General features: G+C 34.3%; 2 protein-coding genes across 2 annotated transcripts; one reads left to right on the forward strand and one right to left on the reverse strand.

Moving 5' to 3' along the window:
- Window positions 1-2,043: 2,043 nt before the first annotated feature.
- On the reverse strand, window positions 2,044-3,481 carry LOC139851990 (V-type proton ATPase subunit c1-like). The gene is made up of 3 exons (XM_071841212.1): window positions 3,257-3,481; window positions 2,452-2,737; window positions 2,044-2,339 (listed from the first exon to the last, which is right to left on the reverse strand). Exons 1-3 carry the CDS (start codon window positions 3,339-3,341, stop codon window positions 2,207-2,209), a joined length of 504 nt encoding a protein of 167 aa, XP_071697313.1. The 5' UTR covers window positions 3,342-3,481; the 3' UTR covers window positions 2,044-2,206.
- A 71-nt stretch (window positions 3,482-3,552) lies between these two features.
- On the forward strand, window positions 3,553-4,509 carry LOC139855338 (uncharacterized). Its single transcript, XM_071844563.1, has one exon. The coding sequence runs from the start codon at window positions 3,553-3,555 to the stop codon at window positions 4,507-4,509; it is 957 nt and encodes a 318-aa protein (XP_071700664.1).
- The last annotated feature ends 16,325 nt before the right edge of the window (window positions 4,510-20,834 follow it).

Below are 20,834 nucleotides of genomic sequence, written 5' to 3' on the forward strand. Positions count from 1 at the left end.
TTGTTTTTTATTCAAATGATGTTATTTGATCTATAAAAAGCCAAGGCTTGGAGTCACTTGAAAATCATCTCTTTTGCAAGCACTTTAAATATTCATCCAAAGATCATTAGTGTTTAAAATTTACACATCATTATGATCATAAGCAAGAGAGCGATTTGTAAAAGTATTTATTGTAAACTATAAACTTCTTACAATCTTTGTAATAATTTCAATAGTGAGTTGAGAGTAAGATGTTACTTGTTCTATAATTATAACTTGTAACTCTATCACGGTGAACTACTTTCATAAGAGTGTTGAGAGTAGAATCATCAAGGATTCATGGTAGTTCAGCTTGTGAGAACTCGTGGTTCTTGTGATAAGAACACCATTCTACTTTGTTAACCAATTTCCTTAAAGGGACTTAGAAAATTGATTGTTCTTGTGATAAGAACAATACCTATCTCATTAGAGATATGGGTAATTAAAGTGGTCTTTAATCTTTCGACATTATAGAAAGATTATTGGTGTGGCCTATTGAGGAACAATTGTTGTAATCGGATCTCCACCGGATTTGGAGAATTACTTAGTGAAGCTAACTCTTGATTAGTGAATCGAGGAGTGGATTAAGGTGGATTAGTAACATCCACCCCAACCACTATAAATCTTTATGTTTATGCGTTTTACATTATTTCATATATAGTCAAACAAACACATACTATTTTGTTAAAACTCATACTTTGGTTTTAAGATAAGAAAATAAATCGAAAAAGTTTAACAGATCATTAAGGAACTATTCACCCCCTCTAGTTCCTTACAATAGGATTTGGGCTGCATAATAATTAGAATAATTCAGATCTAGAGTAGCATTTATTACGTTTTCACCTATTTCATCTCAATTTCATCATCTAGATTAGTTTGGAGCAAGGATTGGATTGGTAGTTCAAGATCTAGGTTTAGCTTATTGTTGATCTTCATTTCTTCGTCATTTCAAGTTGTAATTCCATAATTTTGGTATAATTTCATCTCTAGCTTTCAATATAACTTGTATTTGTTCATTTCCTTTCATGTTTGTATTAGTTCTAACCATGATTGGCTAGAATCATAGTGTGCACTTGATTATGAAGCTTGATTGTAATGAATTGTTCTATTTATGAAATAATTGTGTTTGAATGAATCAAATGAGTTGTTGAATGAGTTTTATTAGTGAAATTAGCTAATGATCCATTGTTATTGCTTGTTTTGAACTTTACTTTAATTATACAAGTTGTCAAGCTTTTCTTAGGGATTTAATTAGTGAAATAATTTGTAGATCTAGACAAATAAATTGGGGATTAGAATTGGGTACTTGATTTGAATTGGTTTTCAGTTGGTTCTTAATCAAAATAGTAGGTTTGGTTTTCTTAATGATTTCGATTACCATAGGATTTGAAGGGATTTTAATTCAAGCTTAACATTAATGGCTTTCTCATGATTCAAATTGGTCTTGTTAATTAATGTTTATGGGAATTTACAAAAGTTAACTTGATTAAGGTTTGGTAAGAATACTAAACTAACATTGTTTGAACATTGGTTTAACTTGTTAAAGAGCAATTCAAAGCATCAAGTGGAATTAGTCAGGGTGCACGTCTTTGTCTATTGTTATTTTCACGCGTTATTTACTTGCTATTTGTTGCAAGTGTATTTCAAGATCAAAAACAATCCCCCAATCAAACTTAGGATAATTACTAGTTTTTAATCATTCAATTGACTAAAGCTCTCTTGAGAACGAATCTAAGTGAGGAGTATTTACTAATATGGCGATCGAGTAATAGTTTCTCATATTTGCTTGTCACACTGATCGAATCAACACTTGGTTTATAAATTTTATAAGAGTGAGTTAATGACGAGCTATCAGCAGCCATAACTTGTAAGACAAAACTTTAGTAAAACGGTACTTGGACTCTTATTCTCCACCACCATGTCATGCAAAATGCGATTCAAGCATGACAATCATACAAACAAAAGTCTCGACCAACAAAGTGGTCTTATTCGAATTTTATGTACTGACATAAACACTAATGATAATGAGACCACAAAGAATTCCTTAAAGAAAATATAGTGTACTGCAATAATTGATGTTCAGAAGCTGAAAATATAAATAATGCCAAAAGGTGATCTTCATTTATCATGATAAACAACAAACAGACAGAAATATAGAACTCCATGTTCAATGCCAGTCTGATCTTCCTTAATCTGCTCTGGACTGACCGGCACGTGAAGACAAGATGATACCGACGATGAGACCGTATAGGGCCAGAGCTTCAGCAAAAATGAGGATCAAAATCATACCCACAAAAAGCTTTGGCTGTTGTGCGTTGGCCCTGTAAAATAAAGAGAGAGATCATATTAGGAATGGTTACTACCAAATACGATCTGCTCACAATTATGATTATGACATGAAGATTCAAATCAAGTATGAAGCAAGAACAATACCTAACACCGGCATCACCAACAATTCCGATCGCCATGCCTGCTGATAAACCAGCAAGACCACAAGCCAAACCAGAGGAAAGATGTGCATATCCATCAAACAGGTAATATGATTTCGCCTTGGGGTTAATCCCGGTACTAATAATAACAGCAATAATCAAGCCATAGATACCAAGCACACCAGCCATAACCACTGGAACAATCGACTTCATCACAAGCTCAGGTCTCATCACACCCATTGATGCCACACCTACACCACTCTTAGCTGTTCCATATGCCGCCCCCATACCTGTACATATCAGTCAATCAATCAATAACCTGATTCTAATCTCAATTCGAGATCCGCAATATAAACAGCAGCAATTATAAATTTTCTAAGCAAACAAAAAATCAACAGTTAATCCAATTCACCATCTTAAATCATCAAAAGAATTATAATACTTGAATAATCGGAAATCAACAAAATAAGAAATAAAGATATGCATAATATAAATTACACATCACTAGAGATATAAAAGGGTAGCCTGCCAAATTATAAGAATCAAATCTAACAAATTAAATTTTCCTTACCGTTCCTAAATTTTAACAGTGTTCTTACATGATTTCAACAAATATGTATACATATATGTGTGTATTATATTACGTATTATATATTTTTAATATAAATCGTAGTTTAAGATATAAATTTAATGAAATGTAATAATTTTTAATTCAACATGATATCTAACTAATAAAATTTGAGAAATTTATTAATTAACGAGATAAATTGAAGGAGTTAATGAAATTAGGGTTAGGGTTGAGATCGTACAGGAGAAAACAAGAGCAGCAGCTGCACCGAGGAAACCGAAGAAGGGGGCGGTTTCATCACCGCTGAACGTTGAACCGGACGACATATTCTGTTAACCGACTTACGAAAGATTGAAATCGATCGGAATTTGATCGGAGAAGGTGGATACGAGAAGAGGTTTAGATCTGTTCGTGGGATGTGTTTATGTTTGTTATGGGAACACCTGGCCTTTTGGATCACGAGAGGACATTTTTTAATTATATACGGAGTATTTTTAAAAAATATATATATATAAAATCAGCGATTGGATCTAGCAAATGTTTATGTATTTTTTTTCTTATCTTGTTAGTTTAGGGGTGGGTAGGCCTAGAGGGGATAGAGGCGGTAGTAGGGTAGCCACCCTTGGTAAGATTAGAGTGGGTAGTTGGAATATAGGAACCTTGACGGGCAAGAGGATTGAGCTCGTTGATACCTTTATCAAGAGTAATGTGGACATAGGGTGTGTTCAAGAGACTAGATGGAAGGGTGAAGGGGTGGTAGATATTAAGGACTATAGGTTGTGGTACTCGGGTTCTAGGATAGCACGGAATGGGGTATGTATCTTTTTGGGAAATCTACATAAGGATAACGTTGTTGACGTGGGTAGGTTTAGCGATAGGATTATGTCGGTTAGTCTAATTATTAAGGAGGAAACTTTCACGGTCATTAGCGCGTACGCACCTCATGCGGGCTTAAGTGATGCGGAAAAGAAGAGTTTTTGGGAATTGTTAGATGAGGTAGTGAGGGGGTGCCCAGCGGATCATCGACTAATTATAGGGGGTGATCTGAATGGGCACATAGGAGTGGAGGCAGAAGGTTACGAGGGAGCCCATGGGGGTTTTGGGTTTGGTCCTAGAAATGAAGAAGGGCGCTCAACCCTTGAGTTTGCCATTGCCCACGAGTTGGTTGTAGCTAACTCTTTTTTCAAGAAGAGGGATGCTCAGTTAGCCACTTTTTATAGCGGGGGCCGTTGCACCCAGATTGACTTTTTGCTCCTTCGTAAAGGGGAACTTAGGACATGTATGGACTGTAAGGTCCTTCCAGCATATACGTGCTCCTCCCAGCACAGATTGTTGATCATGGACCTAGATACCCGGGGAAGAGTTCGTAGGAGGGCTAAGGTTGTGCAACATAGAATCCTTTGGAAGAACCTACATGGAGCGAAGGCAGAGACTTTTAGAACGACTGTGGCCGATAGATTGAGTGTAGAAGGGGATAACGTAGCCCCTGCTTGAAATGTCCCGTTCTTATTGATTAAAAACGTTCCATATTAATTGATTTCGTTGCGAGGTTTTGACCTCTATATGAGACGTTTTTCAAAGACTGCATTCATTTTTAAAACAAACCATAACCTTTATTTCATAAATAAAGGTTTGAAAAGGTTTACGTAGATTATCAAATAATGATAATCTAAAATATCCTGTTTACACACGACCATTACATAATGGTTTACAATACAAATATGTTACATCGAAATCAGTTTCTTGAATGCAGTTTTTACACAATATCATACAAACATGGACTCCAAATCTTGTCCTTATTTTAGTATGCAACAGCGGAAGCTCTTAGTATTCACCTGAGAATAAACATGCTTTAAACGTCAACAAAAATGTTGGTATATATATATATATATATATATATATATATATATATATATATATATATATATATATATATATATATATATATATATATATCAAATCGTAACAATAGACCACAAGATTTCATATTTCAATACACATCCCATACATAGAGATAAAAATCATTCATATGGTGAACACCTGGTAACCGACATTAACAAGATGCATATATAAGAATATCCCCATCATTCCGGGACACCCTTCGAATATGATATAAATTTCGAAGTACTAAAGCATCCGGTACTTTGGATGGGGTTTGTTAGGCCCAATAGATCTATCTTTAGGATTCTCGTCAATTAGGGTGTCTGTTCCCTAATTCTTAGATTACCAGACTTAATAAAAAGGGGCATATTCGATTTCGATAATTCAACCATAGAATGTAGTTTCACGTACTTGTGTCTATTTTGTAAATCATTTATAAAACCTGCATGTATTCTCATCCCAAAAATATTAGATTTTAAAAGTGAGACTATAACTCACTTTCACAGATTTTTACTTCGTCGGAAAGTAAGACTTGGCCACTGGTTGATTCACGAACCTATAACAATATATACATATATATCAAAGTATGTTCAAAATATATTTACAACACTTTTAATATATTTTGATGTTTTAAGTTTATTAAGTCAGCTGTCCTCGTTAGTAACCTACAACTAGTTGTCCACAGTTAGATGTACAGAAATAAATCAATAAATATTATCTTGAATCAATCCACGACCCAGTGTATACGTATCTCAGTATTGATCACAACTCAAACTATATATATTTTGGAATCAACTTCAACCCTGTATAGCTAACTCCAACATTCACATATAGAGTGTCTATGGTTGTTCCGAAATATATATAGATGTGTCGACATGATAGGTAGAAATATTGTATACGTGTCTATGGTATCTCAAGATTACATAATATACAATACAAGTTGATTAAGTTATGGTTGGAATAGATTTGTTACCAATTTTCACGTAGCTAAAATGAGAAAAATTATCCAATCTTGTTTTACCCATAACTTCTTCATTTTAAATCCGTTTTGAGTGAATCAAATTGCTATGGTTTCATATTGAACTCTATTTTATGAATCTAAACAGAAAAAGTATAGGTTTATAGTCGGAAAAATAAGTTACAAGTCGTTTTTGTAAAGGTAGTCATTTCAGTCGAAAGAACGACGTCTAGATGACCATTTTAGAAAACATACTTCCACTTTGAGTTTAACCATAATTTTTGGATATAGTTTCATTTTCATAATAAAAATCATTTTCCCAGAATAACAACTTTTAAATCAAAGTTTATCATAGTTTTTAATTAACTAACCCAAAACAGCCCGCGGTGTTACTACGACGGCGTAAATCCGGTTTTACGGTGTTTTTCGTGTTTCCAGGTTTTAAATCATTAAGTTATCATATCATATAGATATAGAACAAGTGTTTATTTGATTTTAAAAGTCAAGTTAGAAGGATTAACTTTTATTTGCGAACAAGTTTAGAATTAACTAAACTATGTTCTAGTGATTACAAGTTTAAACCTTCGAATAAGATAGTTTTATATGTATGAATCGAATGATGTTATGAACATCATTACTACCTCAAGTTCCTTGGATAAACCTACTAGAAATGAGAAAAATAGATCTAGCTTCAAAGGATCCTTGGATGGCTTGAAAGTTCTTGAAGCAGAATCATGACACGAAAACAATTTCAAGTAAGATTTCCACTCGAAATAAGATTGTTATAGTTATAGAAATTGAATTAAAGTTTGAATATGATTATTACCTTGTATTATAAAGATAACCTACTGTAAGTAACAAAGGTTTCTTGATCTTGGATGATTACTTGGAATGGATTTAAAAAACTTGGAAGTAAACTTGCAATCTTGGAAGTATTCTTGATTTTATGAAACTATAACTTTTGGAATTTATGAAGAACACTTAGAACTTGAAGATAGAACTTGAGAGAGATCAATTAGATGAAGAAAATTGAAGAATGAAAGTGTTTGTAGGTGTTTTTGGTCGTTGGTGTATGGATTAGATATAAAGGATATGTAATTTTGTTTTCATGTAAATAAGTCATGAATGATTACTCATATCTTTGTAATTTTATGAGATATTTCATGCTAGTTGCCAAATTATGGTTCCCACATGTGTTAGGTGACTCAAATGGGCTGCTAAGAGCTGATCATTGGAGTGTATATACCAATAGTACATACATCTAAAAGATGTGTATTGTACGAGTATGAATACGGGTGCATACGAGTAGAATTGTTAATGAAACTGAATTAGGATGTAATTGTAAGCATTTTTGTTAAGTAGAAGTATTTTGATAAGTGTCTTGAAGTCTTTCAAAAGTGTATGATTACATATTAAAACACTACATGTATATACATTTTAACTGAGTCGTTAAGTCATCGTTAGTCGTTACATGTAAATGTTTTGAAACCTTTAGGTTAACGATCTTGTTGAATGTTGTTAACCCATTGTTTATTATAACAAATGAGATGTTAAATTGTTATATTATCATGATATTATGATATATAATATATCTTAGTATGATATATATACAGTTAAATGTCGTTACAACGATAATCGTTACATATATGTCTCGTTTCGAAATCATTAAGTTAGTAGTCTTATTTTTACATATGTATTTCATTGTTAATACACTTAATAATATATTTACTTATCATTTAACATAATTAACCAAGTGTATCAATATCTTAATATGATTCATATGTACCTAGTAAGACGTTGTTATAACGATAATCGTTATATATATCGTTTTCGAGTTTCTTAAATTAATAGTCTCATTTTTATGTATATAACTCATTGTTAAAATACCTAATGAGATACATACTTATAATAAAATCATGTTAACTATATATATAGCCATATATATGTCATCGTATAGTTTTTACAAGTTTTAACGTTCGTGAATCACCGGTCAACTTGGGTGGTCAATTGTCTATATGAAACCTATTTCAATTAATCAAGTCTTAACAAGTTTGATTGCTTAACATGTTGGAAACACTTAATCATGTAAATAACAATTTCATTTAATATATATATATAAACATGGAAAAGTTCAGGTCACTACAGTACCTACCCGTTAAATAAATTTCGTCCCAAAATTTTAAGCAGTTGGAGGTGTTGACGTATCTTCTGGAAATAAATGCGGGTATTTCTTCTTCATCTGATCTTCACGCTCCCAGGTGAACTCGGGTCCTCTACGAGCATTCCATCGAACCTTAACAATCGGTATCTTGTTTTGTTTAAGTTTCTTAACCTCACGATCCATTATTTCGACGGGTTCTTCAATGAATTGAAGTTTTTCATTAATTTGGATTTCGTCCAACGGAATAGTGAGATCTTCTTTAGCAAAACATTTCTTCAAATTTGAGACGTGGAAACTGTTATGTACAGCCGTGAGTTGTTGAGGTAGCTCCAGTTGGTAAGCTACTGGTCCGACACGATCTATAATCTTGAATGGTCCAATGTACCTTGGATTTAGTTTCCCCCGTTTACCAAATCGAACAACGCCTTTCCAAGGTAAAACCTTAAGCATGACCATTTCTCCAATTTCAAACTCTATATCTTTTCTTTTACTGTCCGCGTAGCTCTTTTGTCGACTCTGAGCGGTTTTCAATCTTTGTTGAATTTGGATGATTTTATCGGTAGTTTCTTGTATTATCTCCTGACCCGTAATCTGTCTATCCCCCACTTCACTCCAACAAATCGGAGACCTGCACTTCCTACCATAAAGTGCTTCAAACGACGCCATCTCAATGCTTGAATGGTAGCTGTTGTTGTAGGAAAATTCTGCTAACGGTAGATGTCGATCCCAACTGTTTCCGAAATCAATAACACAAGCTCGTAGCATGTCTTCAAGCGTTTGTATCGTCCTTTCGCTCTGCCATCAGTTTTTGGATGATAGGCAGTACTCATGTCTAGACGAGTTCCCAATGCTTGCTGTAATGTCTGCCGGAATCTTGAAATAAATCTGCCATCCCTATCAGAGATAATAGAGATTGGTATTCCATGTCTGGAGACGACTTCCTTCAAATACAGTCGTGCTAACTTCTCCATCTTGTCATCTTCTCTTATTGGCAGGAAGTGTGCTGACTTGGTGAGACGATCAACTATTACCCAAATAGTATCATAACCACTTGTCGTCCTTGGCAATTTAGTAATGAAATCCATGGTAATATTTTCCCATTTCCATTTCGGGATTTCAGGTTATTGTAGTAGACCTGATGGTTTCTGATGTTCAGTTTTGACCTTAGAACACGTCAAACATTCTCCTACATATTTAGCAATATCGGCTTTCATACCTGGCCACCAAAAATGTTTCTTAAGATCCTTGTATTGAGTATCTGGTTTTATGAGCTTCTCTAAGTACCATTTCTCTCATATCTCCAAATTTTGGTACCCAAATTCTTTCAGCCCTATACCGGGTTCCGTCTTCCCGAATATTAAGATGCTTCTCCGATCCTTTGGGTATTTCATCCTTTAAATTTCCCTCTTTTAAAACTCCTTGTTGCGCCTCCTTTATTTGAGTAGTAAGGTTAGTGTGAATCATTATATTCATAGATTTTACTCGAATGGGTTCTCTGTCCTTTCTGCTCAAGGCGTCGGCTACCACATTTGCCTTCCCCGGGTGGTAACGAATCTCAAAGTCGTAATCATTCAACAATCCAATCCACCTACGCTGCCTCATATTCAGTTGTTTCTGATTAAATATGTGTTGAAGACTTTTGTGGTCGGTATATATAATACTTTTGACCCCATATAAGTAGTGCCTCCAAGTCTTTAATGCAAAAACAACCGCTCCTAATTCCAAATCATGCGTCGTATAATTTTGCTCGTGAATCTTCAATTGTCTAGACGCATAAGCAATCACATTCGTCCGTTGCATTAATACACAACCGAGACCTTGCTTTGATGCGTCACAATAAATCACAAAATCATCATTCCCTTCAGGCAATGATAATATAGGTGCCGTAGTTAGCTTTTTCTTCAATAATTGAAACGCCTTCTCTTGTTCATCCTTCCATTCAAATTTCTTCCCTTTATGCGTTAATGCAGTCAAGGGTTTTGCTATTTTGGAGAAATCTTGGATGAATCTTCTGTAGTAACCAGCCAATCCTAAAAATTGACGTATATGCTTCGGAGTTTTTGGGGTTTCCCACTTTTCAACGGTTTCGATCTTTGCCGGGTCCACCGGGATACCTTCTTTGTTCACTATGTGACCGAGAAATTGAACTTCTTCCAACCAAAATGCACACTTTGAAAACTTAGCGTACAGTTTTTCTTTCCTCAATACTTCTAGCACTTTTCTCAAATGTTCTTCGTGCTCTTGATCATTCTTTGAGTAAATAAGTATGTCATCGATGAAAACAATGACAAACTTGTCAAGATATGGCCCACACACTCGGTTCATAAGGTCCATGAACACAGCTGGTGCGTTAGTCAATCCAAACGGCATAACCATAAACTCGTAATGACCATAACGCGTCCTAAAAGCAGTTTTTGGAATATCATCCTCCTTTGCTCGCATTTGATGATATCCAGAACGTAAATCAATCTTCGAATAAACCGACGAGCCTTGTAGTTGATCAAATAAGTCGTCAATTCTCGGCAGTGGATAACGGTTTTTGATGGTAAGTTTGTTCAACTCTCTGTAGTCAATACACAACCTAAATGTACCATCCTTCTTCTTGACAAACAAAACAGGAGCTCCCCATGGTGATGTGTGTCACACCCCCAGTTAGGGCCTGGGCGAAATGTGATTCAATATCATAATACATACCAACATATTATAAAATGAGAACAAATACTATATGAATAAAACCAAATTTGCAGCGGAAGGATTAATAATGTCGTTACAAGAATTATAAATTGTTCAAATGCAGAAAAGTAAATATGTGATAAGTCTTGATCCTAGCCAAGTAAGTCATCACATAAGCAGTAGATATAGAGGTCCTGATCATTCAGTACCTGAGACAAACATGCTAAAAGTGTCAACCAAAAAGGTTGAGTGAAATTCATAGGTTTAACAAATATGATTGACCGTTTGTTCTTAGACCACAAGATTTGTTATAAAAGTAGATCACGCAGATCCAAAAGTAGTACTGATTCGTGATATTTTAGACTAAACGTTTGTTTTGTTGCCCCGATGATAAGTTGACAGTACCTTATCACCATGTTTAAATCATTATTAAGTAATACAAAGACATCACGGTCAAATGTACCTGGGACGTTACTCCCGATAGGCCTACCCCCAATAATTAAGAATGCCTTATCCTGAAAGCAATTAAAAAATATCACTGTGGGGTCTTAGTAGCATAAGCTAGTCATAGCACAGTTTAAGTTCGTACTTGTGTCTAAGTTGTTTAAAGTATAAAAGCAGCATGTGTCTCACCCCAGTAAGTATAAAAAGTGCTATAGCAATAAGAGTGGGGCTATGAAAGTCACCTTAGTAATTCGGTGAGTGAAAGTATTCCTTAAAGAGAAAGTATGGATGATCGAAGCACAGAGAAGTCAACCTAAGAATAAGTTGAGAATAGTTTAGATGTTTTGCCCTTTGTTAAGATAAATTTATGAATGTTTAAGTGTAGTTTCCTTTACTAAGTTTCCATGTTTAGTAAGTTTCTTATTAAAGAAGGTTTCTCGTTTTGGAAAGGCTTTTCATATTAGACGAACTTCCAATCTAACACTTTCAATTCGAATGGCCTTTTCAGGTCATAGGGTTCTGAGCCACAGGACCCTTTAAATCGGAAGCCCAAACTCTCCGCCTAGACTTTCGAGCGTCCACTCTTCCGAGAAAGATCAAGATCTATACCCGTCTAATATACCCTTCCAATACGTTTTAGGTTTAAAGTTTAAGTTATACTTATAAGTAATAATAGTAGTATTAGATAAGTAGGTTAAATTAGTGTAGTAGTAATTAAAGGTAGTATTAAAGGTTTAGGGTTTAGTATTTTAATTTATATCTTATATTTATTATACATGTAAGGATACATATATATATATATATATATATATATATATATATAGTTTAAATTTAAGTTTTAGATCAATATAAGCATTAATAATTGTCTAATAATGCTCACTAATATTTTATTGACTTCTTATTAGAAGGTAACATGTTTAAAACTTTATAAAAAATTTCTATACATTAATACTAGTTTTTATGCATTAATTATTATTTGCTATTATTGTTTTAATAGCTAAATACAATTAAATAGATAAACATGTTTTAAATCACATCTAATATTTTTCTTAGGATCTACTGATCAATATAAACATAGGAAAATTTTATAATTCATTGTTATGATGTTTAAGTATTTATTTCAAATTTTGCTCTCGGTTTACAATAATTCATAGTTAATTATGTATAAAATACCAATTTAACTCAAATAAAATATTTTATATTTTTTGTGACCTTCCATAAGTGCACTAAACTCAAGAAAATTATTTATATATATATGTTACAGATTTAAATATTTAATTCGAAATTTGCATTATTTCCAATATTAAATAATAAAAAAAAATTATTCTACTTTGAAATTCAAATTTTATAATTTTTGCTTGTTTGTTCAAGTATTAAAATCTCAGGAAAATTATTTTTATACTTATATTACTGACTTAACTATTTATTTCAAATTTTGTTTTGTTTTATGTATATAATCGGAATTAAATATAAATAAATAGTTAATAATTCTAAAAATAATTTTTACATCATTTTTAATTATTTTCCAACTGTTTTCCTTCAGTACATATAGTTCTCATTATTTAAAAACCTTTTATCTCTATTTATGTGTATTTACATATAATTACCGAACAATGATAAATAGAAAATAAATATATAAAATGATAAATAAACCAAACATTCAGTTCCAGAAATGTTTTTATATCATGTGTGACACTCAAAAATTATTAGATCAGTTATATAAATTCGTTTAATATTTATTATGCATTTACATGTATTTACCGATAATTTAATAATTCATTTTTAAATATAAATTAATATAATTTCCGAATATATAAATCATAAAAATAATTTTTATAACCATTATGATACTTTATACTAATTATCATGTATTTATTTTATTTATTTATAATTAACTTGAATTTAATTTGTATTTAACAATCGGCTAAGATAAAAACATAATAAAAACTGAAATAAAATTATAAAAAAAAATATAGAGAACTTACAAAAAAAATTTCCAGAGATTTGAGAGAGAATTCTTCAAGTTTTTGGTGTACAAAATTTGTGAACTAGGCTATGGTATTTATAGTTAAAATTTTTAGTAAAGAGAAAATAAAAAATACAAAAGTTTATATAAAAAAATAACTAGTGTCTTGAAAAAAAATTAAAAGTATTTATGGCCAGTCATGCCATCATTTCAAAATATAAATAATTAAAAGTAGGAATAAAATAAATAAAAGTGGATCTAGATCTAGTTTATATATAAAAAAATACTTTTTTTTTTTTTACAAACGGCCGAAGCCCTTGATGGGTGTTTATATATATTTTTTTTATAAAAACAGAATATATATATTTCATAGTTCTAATAATGTTAACTAACTTAATTTCTATTTTTATTTAATTATTAAATACGAATTTTGATAAATATAAATATATATTCGGTATTTATGGAATTATAAATACTAAATGTGTTTTTTTTATTTAAATTATTACTTTATAATTTTATTAGTTTTATATATGTTACTACATTTATATATACTTGTATTTATTATATAGTTAATTGTATAATATATTAACTAAAAATAATAATATTAGTATTTTATATGTATTCATGTTATGACATAATTTTTTTTTATAAAATTCTTACGCGTACGTTGTTGAATAAAATTCATTATTCGTTTAACGTTCGTTAATTTCGTATGTATATAATGACCTTTTATTAATACTTAGAGTTTATTCATTTTACTTAAATCTTTTGTTCGGGCATTATATAGATGGAAAAAAAAATGAGGGTCGTTATAGTACCTCCCCGTTAATGAAAACTTCGTCCCGAAGTTTTAAGTGGAGTTCCCGTCTGCTTCATCAACAGTTGGGAAGAGATGGGGGTATTTCCGTATCATTTGGTCTTTGCGTTCCCAGGTATATTCGGGGCCCCTACGCGAATTCCAACGGACTTTAACAATAGGTATGTTGCTCTTACGAGTCTCTTTGACCTCTTCTTTCATAATCTCTATAGGTTCTTCGACAAAGTGCATTTGCTCATCAATGCGGATATCATTCAAAGGAATAACAAGAGTATCTTCGGCGAGACACTTTTTCAGATTTGAGACATGAAACACATCATGTACTTGACTTAGTTCAGCTGGAAGTTCTAATCGATACGCAACGGGACCGATTCTTTGAATAACTTTGAAAGGTCCAACATAACGCGGACTAAGTTTACTTCGTTTACCGAAGCGGATAACACCTTTCCAAGGAGATACTTTCAACATAACGTTATCTCCAACTTGGAATTCTAATGGTTTTCGGTGAGGGTCGGCATAACTCTTTTGTCGACTACGAGCGGTTTCTAAACGTTTCTTGATTTGCACGATCTTTTCGGAAGTTTCATGAATAAGTTCAGGACCAGTTAATTGTCTGTCCTCGAGTTCATCCCAACATAACGGAGATCTACATTTGCGTCCGTATAAAGCTTCGAATGGTGCAGCTTTAATACTAGAGTGATAGCTGTTGTTGTAAGAAAACTCGACTAAAGGTAGGTGTTTATCCCACCCTTTACCGAAATCGATAACATATGCTCGTAGCATATCCTCCAAAGTTTGGATAGTTCGTTCACTTTGACCGTCCGTTTGTGGATGATAAGATGTACTCATGTCAATTCGAGTTCCAAGAGACGCTTGCAAGGATTTCCAGAAATTGGAAGTAAATCGACTATCGCGATCCGAGATAATAGAAGTAGGGACACCGTGACGAGTAACAATCTCTTTAACATAGAGTCGAGCTAACTTTTCCATTCTGTCAGTCCCTTTGATTGGTATGAAATGTGCAGACTTAGTGAGACGATCAACTATGACCCAAATCGTATCATTGCCATTTGCAGTCTTAGGAAATTTTGTGATAAAGTCCATAGCTATACCATCCCACTTCCACTGTGGAATATCGGGTTGAGTTAGAAGACCAGAAGGCTTTTGGTGCTCGGCTTTGACTTTCGAACAAGTAAGACACTTACTCACATAAGTAGCAATGTCGCCTTTCATGTTGGGCCACCAGTAGAACTCTTTCATATCCTGATACATTTTACTAGAACCGGGATGAATAGAATACCTAGTCTTATGTGCTTCATCCAAGACTAGTTCACGGAGATTACCATAATGAGGAACCCAAATTCGATTACCAAAGTATCTTGTACCATTGGACTTAACTTGCAGTTGGTTTTCGAAATTTATAGGTCCTTCACCTTCGATAAGTGTCGGTTTAATAGCTTCCAATTGAGCTTCACAGATTCGTGAAATAAGATTCGATTTGATTTTTAGGTTTAAAACACGAATACGTTTAACATCATCTTTTCGGCTAAGGGCATCGGCAACTACATTCGCCTTGCCAGGATGATATTTCAGCTCACAATGATAATCGTTCAATGTCTCGAGCCATCGGCTTTGCCTCATATTCAGCTGTTTTTGATCAAAGATGTGTCGAAGACTTTTATGGTCAGTGTACACCGTAAAGTGAGTACCATACAGATAATGTCTCCATATCTTTAATGCAAATACCACGGCACCTAACTCAAGGTCATGTGTGGTATAGTTTACTTCATGTTTCTTCAACTGCCTAGATGCATAGGCGATAACCTTTTCTCGTTGCATTAAAACACAACCAAAGCCTTGCTTTGAAGCATCGCAGTAAACAACAAAGTCATCTGAACCTTCGGGTAAAGATAGAATCGGGGCTGTGGTCAATTTCTCTTTCAAAATCTTGAAAGCAAATTCCTGTTCTTCAGACCACTCAAATTTCTTCCCTTTGTGAGTTAACTTGGTGAAAGGCTTTGCAAGAAGAGAAAAATCTTTAATAAATCTTCGGTAGTAACCGGCAAGTCCCAAAAATTGGCGAATATGCTTCGCCGTCTTTGGCACTTCCCAATTCTAAACGGCGGTGATTTTAGCGGGATCGACATGTATTCCGTTACTATCTACAACATGTCCAAGGAATTGTATGGTTCTAAGCCAAAACTCACACTTAGAAAATTTTGTGTAGAGTTGTTCTTTTCTTAAGAGTTCAAGAATCAATCGTAAATGTTGCTCATGTTCTTTCTCGCTTTTAGAATAGATCAAGATGTCATCGATGAAAACAATAACGAATTTATCAAGGTAAGGCTTGCAAACACGGTTCATAAGATCCATAAATACGGCTGGAGCATTGGTTAAACCAAAAGGCATAACACAGAATTCGTAATGTCCGTATCGGGTGCGGAATGCAGTCTTAAGAATGTCAGATTCCTTGACTCTGAGCTGGTGATAATCGGATCTTAAATCAATCTTAGAATAAACGCTTGACCCTTGAAGTTGGTCGAATAGATCATCAATGCGAGGTAACGGGTAACGATTCTTTATGGTAAGCTTGTTGAGCTCTCGGTAATCAATACACATTCTCAATGTACCATCCTTCTTTTTGACAAATAAGACAGGAGCTCCCCACGGGGACGAACTTGGACGAATAAAACCTAGATCTAAAAGTTCTTGGAGTTGGTTAGAAAGTTCCTTCATTTCGGAAGGTGCTAAACGATACGGTGCTTTAGCAATGGGTGCAGCACCTGGAGATAAATTGATTTGAAACTCAACTTGACGAGGCGGTGGAAGACCAGGGAGATCTTCGGGAAACACATCGGGAAAATCTTTAACAACCGGGACATTTTCAATACGCGTTTCTTCGAATTCGATCATTTTAACGTGAGCTAGTATGGCGGAGTAACCTTTCACAAGGTACTTACGGGCTTTAAGACATGAGATGATATTAAGATTGGAACAACTCCGTTTACCTTGGATAATAAGAGTTTCTCCACTTCCTAACGGAATTTGAACGGTCTTATCGAAACACATGATGGCTGCTCTCAATGGACCTAACCAATCCATTCCAACCACTACATCGAAACTACCTAGCTCGACCGGCAAAAGGTCTATCTTGAATTCCTTATCGGCTAGAATTAGGTTGCAGTTTTTATATATTTTATCAACTTTCATTAACTTCCCATTATCCACTTCTACTAATCGTCTGGTTTGTAGGGTTTGGGGCTTTTCAGTAAAAAGGGTGCAAAACTCATTTGACACATAACTCTTATCGGCTCCCGTATCAAATAAAATAGTGGCATAACAATTATTGACGAGGTACGTACTGGTAATGACCTCATCCTCATCACTGGCTTCTGCAGCAGTAATCACAAAAGCACGACCTTTGGCAGTAGCATTTGCTCCAGTAGCTGGAGTATCTTTCTTCTTTGGACAATTCGGGCTAATATGCCCCTTTTCACCACAAGTATAGCATGTTGGAGGAGCTCTAGCCGGAACAATGGCTATATTCTAAGGTAGGGTTCTACAAGTCTTTGCAGCATGGCCTATCTTCTTACATATTGTACATACAGCAGTGCACTTTCCCGGATGATGCCTTTCACATTTAGAATAAAACGGACTAGTACCCTGATAACCGGGTCTCGTACCATTTCCCGGTTTCTTGTTAACATTTTGAGCTGAACCCTGAGATGGTTCAAATTTTCTCTTATTGTCACCGTTTTTAACTTCGACTTGTTTATTAACCGAAACTCTCCTACGTTTAGCCATCATTAAACTCTGTGCCATGTGGATCACAGCATCCACAGTAACCTTCTCGGCAGAAATCACATTCCCTTGAACATCCTCGGGTAGACCCTCGATATACCGCTCTATCCTGCGGGCTTCAGTTGGGAACATTTCGGGACATAAGGTAGAAAGCTCTAAAAAACGATTGGTATAGCTTTCGATATCGGTTCCTTTAACTCTGAGTTCCCAGTACTCAGCCTCGAGCTTTTGGACTTGACTTCTTGGGCAAAACTTAGTGATCATCATGCCTTTGAGTTCATCCCATGGGGTAGCATTAGCATTATCTATTCCCACAGATTTGGCATGAGCAGTCCACCATGTCATAGCATTTCCAGTGAGTGAACTTGTGGAAAACTTCACTCGATCATTATCTCCGCAGTTACAGATACGGAAGATTGATTCCAGCTTTTTAAACCATCGGACCAGTTCTACGGCTTCTTCTTTTCCACTAAAAGTGGGTGGGTTACAGTTCTTAAAATCTTTATAGGAGCAAGTTTTAGAAGGAACATTATGATTGTTATTGTTATTGCCTTGGGCGGCCGCTAGCAACAATTGAAATTGTTCAGTAGAAAGAGTGACATTTGGTATAAGATTGTTGTTGTTGTTGTTGTTGCCACGAGTTGAGTGAGCCATTGATCTTTAATACATAAATACATTATTAGTTGAAGAATCAAGGTGTTATAAGTTTACAATCATGATTTATAACGTTTGCACAACACACATAGGTGAATAAGACAATATGCTTAAATAAACACTTAACATTATTGGAAACGAGGCATTATATAAGCCTTTATTACACGAGTTTGGAATGGAAAAAGTTTAGGCATAAGCCTTTACATAGATGGGTAAATGGAAAATAGGAAAACAAAATATAGGTTTTAGTTCTTCTTTTTCTCGTTCTCAGCTTCCTTCATAAATTTCTCTATCTTTTCATTTTTCTCCTTTTGTTTCTCGTGGAGGTATTCAAAATTATCGTAGAGGTTAGTGATGCGGCTGTTGACAAAGTTGTTGTTGAAATCCTTGATAGCCAGTTGATGATTGATTCGGTTTTTCTCTATTTTCATCTTAGACTCAACTAGTTCTTGGAGGTAGGCAAGAGATTGCTTTCCCCAACGGGTATTCCGTTCTTCCTCAGTCTTCACTTTCATTACTGTCTCCATCACTTTGTCCATGTTATTTTTCACAAGTTTTTCTAGCTTTTCAGTTTGAGAGTCGAAGGACTCTTTGATGATTTCTTTCAAGATTGTGTTTTCTTTTTCTAGGTTGTTTAGACGCATTTCTATCCGAGCAACATGGCTCCTACTATACTCTTTATTCTTATCACAACTTCGCTGAAGGTTGAGGAGGTTACTCTTCATCATCACGTGCTCAATGTTATTACAAAATAATGGACCAGCTTCTCTAGTGGCGGCGGGTTCGGGTTGTTTTCTCTTTCGAGATGAGTTTTCAGATGATTCTTCAATAGGCTCTTCTTCAGGCTCATAATCTGAGAAGTCATTGTCATGGTTAGGGAGGTCTTGATGAGCATTCCATTCGGGAGTATTCATCAGTTGATGAGAGTCAGAGTCAGCAGAATTGGTAGGATGTTTTCCTTTGCTTTCATTTCTCGGGGTTGGATAATATTCGGGAGACCCACGCGAGTTGTAACGAGTGTTTGGGCTATAGTTCATTGGTGGTGAAGGAGGACTATAAAGTGGGCTTCGAACTGATTTTTAGGTAGAAGATCCTTCAGTATCTTCCTCAGCTGGTTTGAAAAGAGTCATTTTGTTTATTTGATGATAGCTTGACATCCTAACATTAAGATAGAGATTTTGATTAGATTTTTAAGCTAGGATTGTAAAGAATGAGAGGTAGGGTTGAACTCTTTGCTTTAACATTCTAAGGTAATCCTAAGTGTTTTAAAGTCTAAGGCAGGAAAGGTTATAGTTTCCTAGATCGCTAAGGTACCCTAGCTAACAAATAAGGCACACATAAAATGCAATCCTGGTTCTCTATAACAGCCTGGTTATGCTCTGATACCAATCTGTCACACCTCCAGTTAGGGCCTGGGCGAAATGTGATTCAATATCATAATACATACCAACATATTATAAAATGAGAACAAATACTATATGAATAAAACCAAATTTACAGCGGAAGGATTAATAATGTCGTTACAAGAATTATAAATTGTTCAAATGCAGAAAAGTAAATATGCGATAAGTCTTGATCCTAGCCAAGTAAGTCATCACATAAGCAGTAGATATAGAGGTCCTGATCATTCAGTACCTGAGACAAACATGCTAAAAGTGTTAACCAAAAAGGTTGAGTGAAATTCATAGGTTTAACAAATATGATTGACCGTTTGTTCTTAGACCACAAGATTTGTTATAAAAGTAGATCACGCAGATCCAAAAGTAGTACTGATTCGTGATATTTTAGACTAAACGTTTGTTTTGTTGCCCCGATGATAAGTTGACAGTACCTTATCACCATGTTTAAATCATTATTAAGTAATACAAAGACATCGCGGTCAAATGGACGTTACTCCCGATAGGCCTACCCCCAATAATTAAGAATGCCTTATCCTGAAAGCAATTAAAAAATATCACTGTGGGGTCTTAGTAGCATAAGCTAGTCATAGCATAGTTTAAGTTCATACTTGTGTCTAAGTTGTTTAAAGTATAAAAGCAGCATGTGTCTCACCCCAGTAAGTATAAAAAGTGCTATAACAATAAGAGTGGGGCTATGAAAGTCACCTTAGTAATTCGGTGAGTGAAAGTATTCCTTAAAGAGAAAGTATGGATGATCGAAGCACAGAGAAGTCAACCTAAGAATAAGTTGAGAATAGTTTAGATGTTTTGCCCTTTGTTAAGATAAATTTATGAATGTTTAAGTGTAGTTTCCTTTACTAAGTTTCCATGTTTAGTAAGTTTCTTATTAAAGAAGGTTTCTCGTTTTGAAAAGGCTTTTTGTAGTGACCCGAACTTTTCCATGTTTATATATATTAATTGAGATTGATATTTACATGATTAAATGTTTCCAACATGTTAAGCAATCAAACTTGTTAAGACTTGATTAATTGAAATATGTTTCATATAGACAATTGACCACCCAA

The sequence above is a fragment of the Rutidosis leptorrhynchoides genome, chromosome 6, assembly GCF_046630445.1.
Source record: "Rutidosis leptorrhynchoides isolate AG116_Rl617_1_P2 chromosome 6, CSIRO_AGI_Rlap_v1, whole genome shotgun sequence".
NCBI lineage: Eukaryota > Viridiplantae > Streptophyta > Magnoliopsida > Asterales > Asteraceae > Rutidosis > Rutidosis leptorrhynchoides.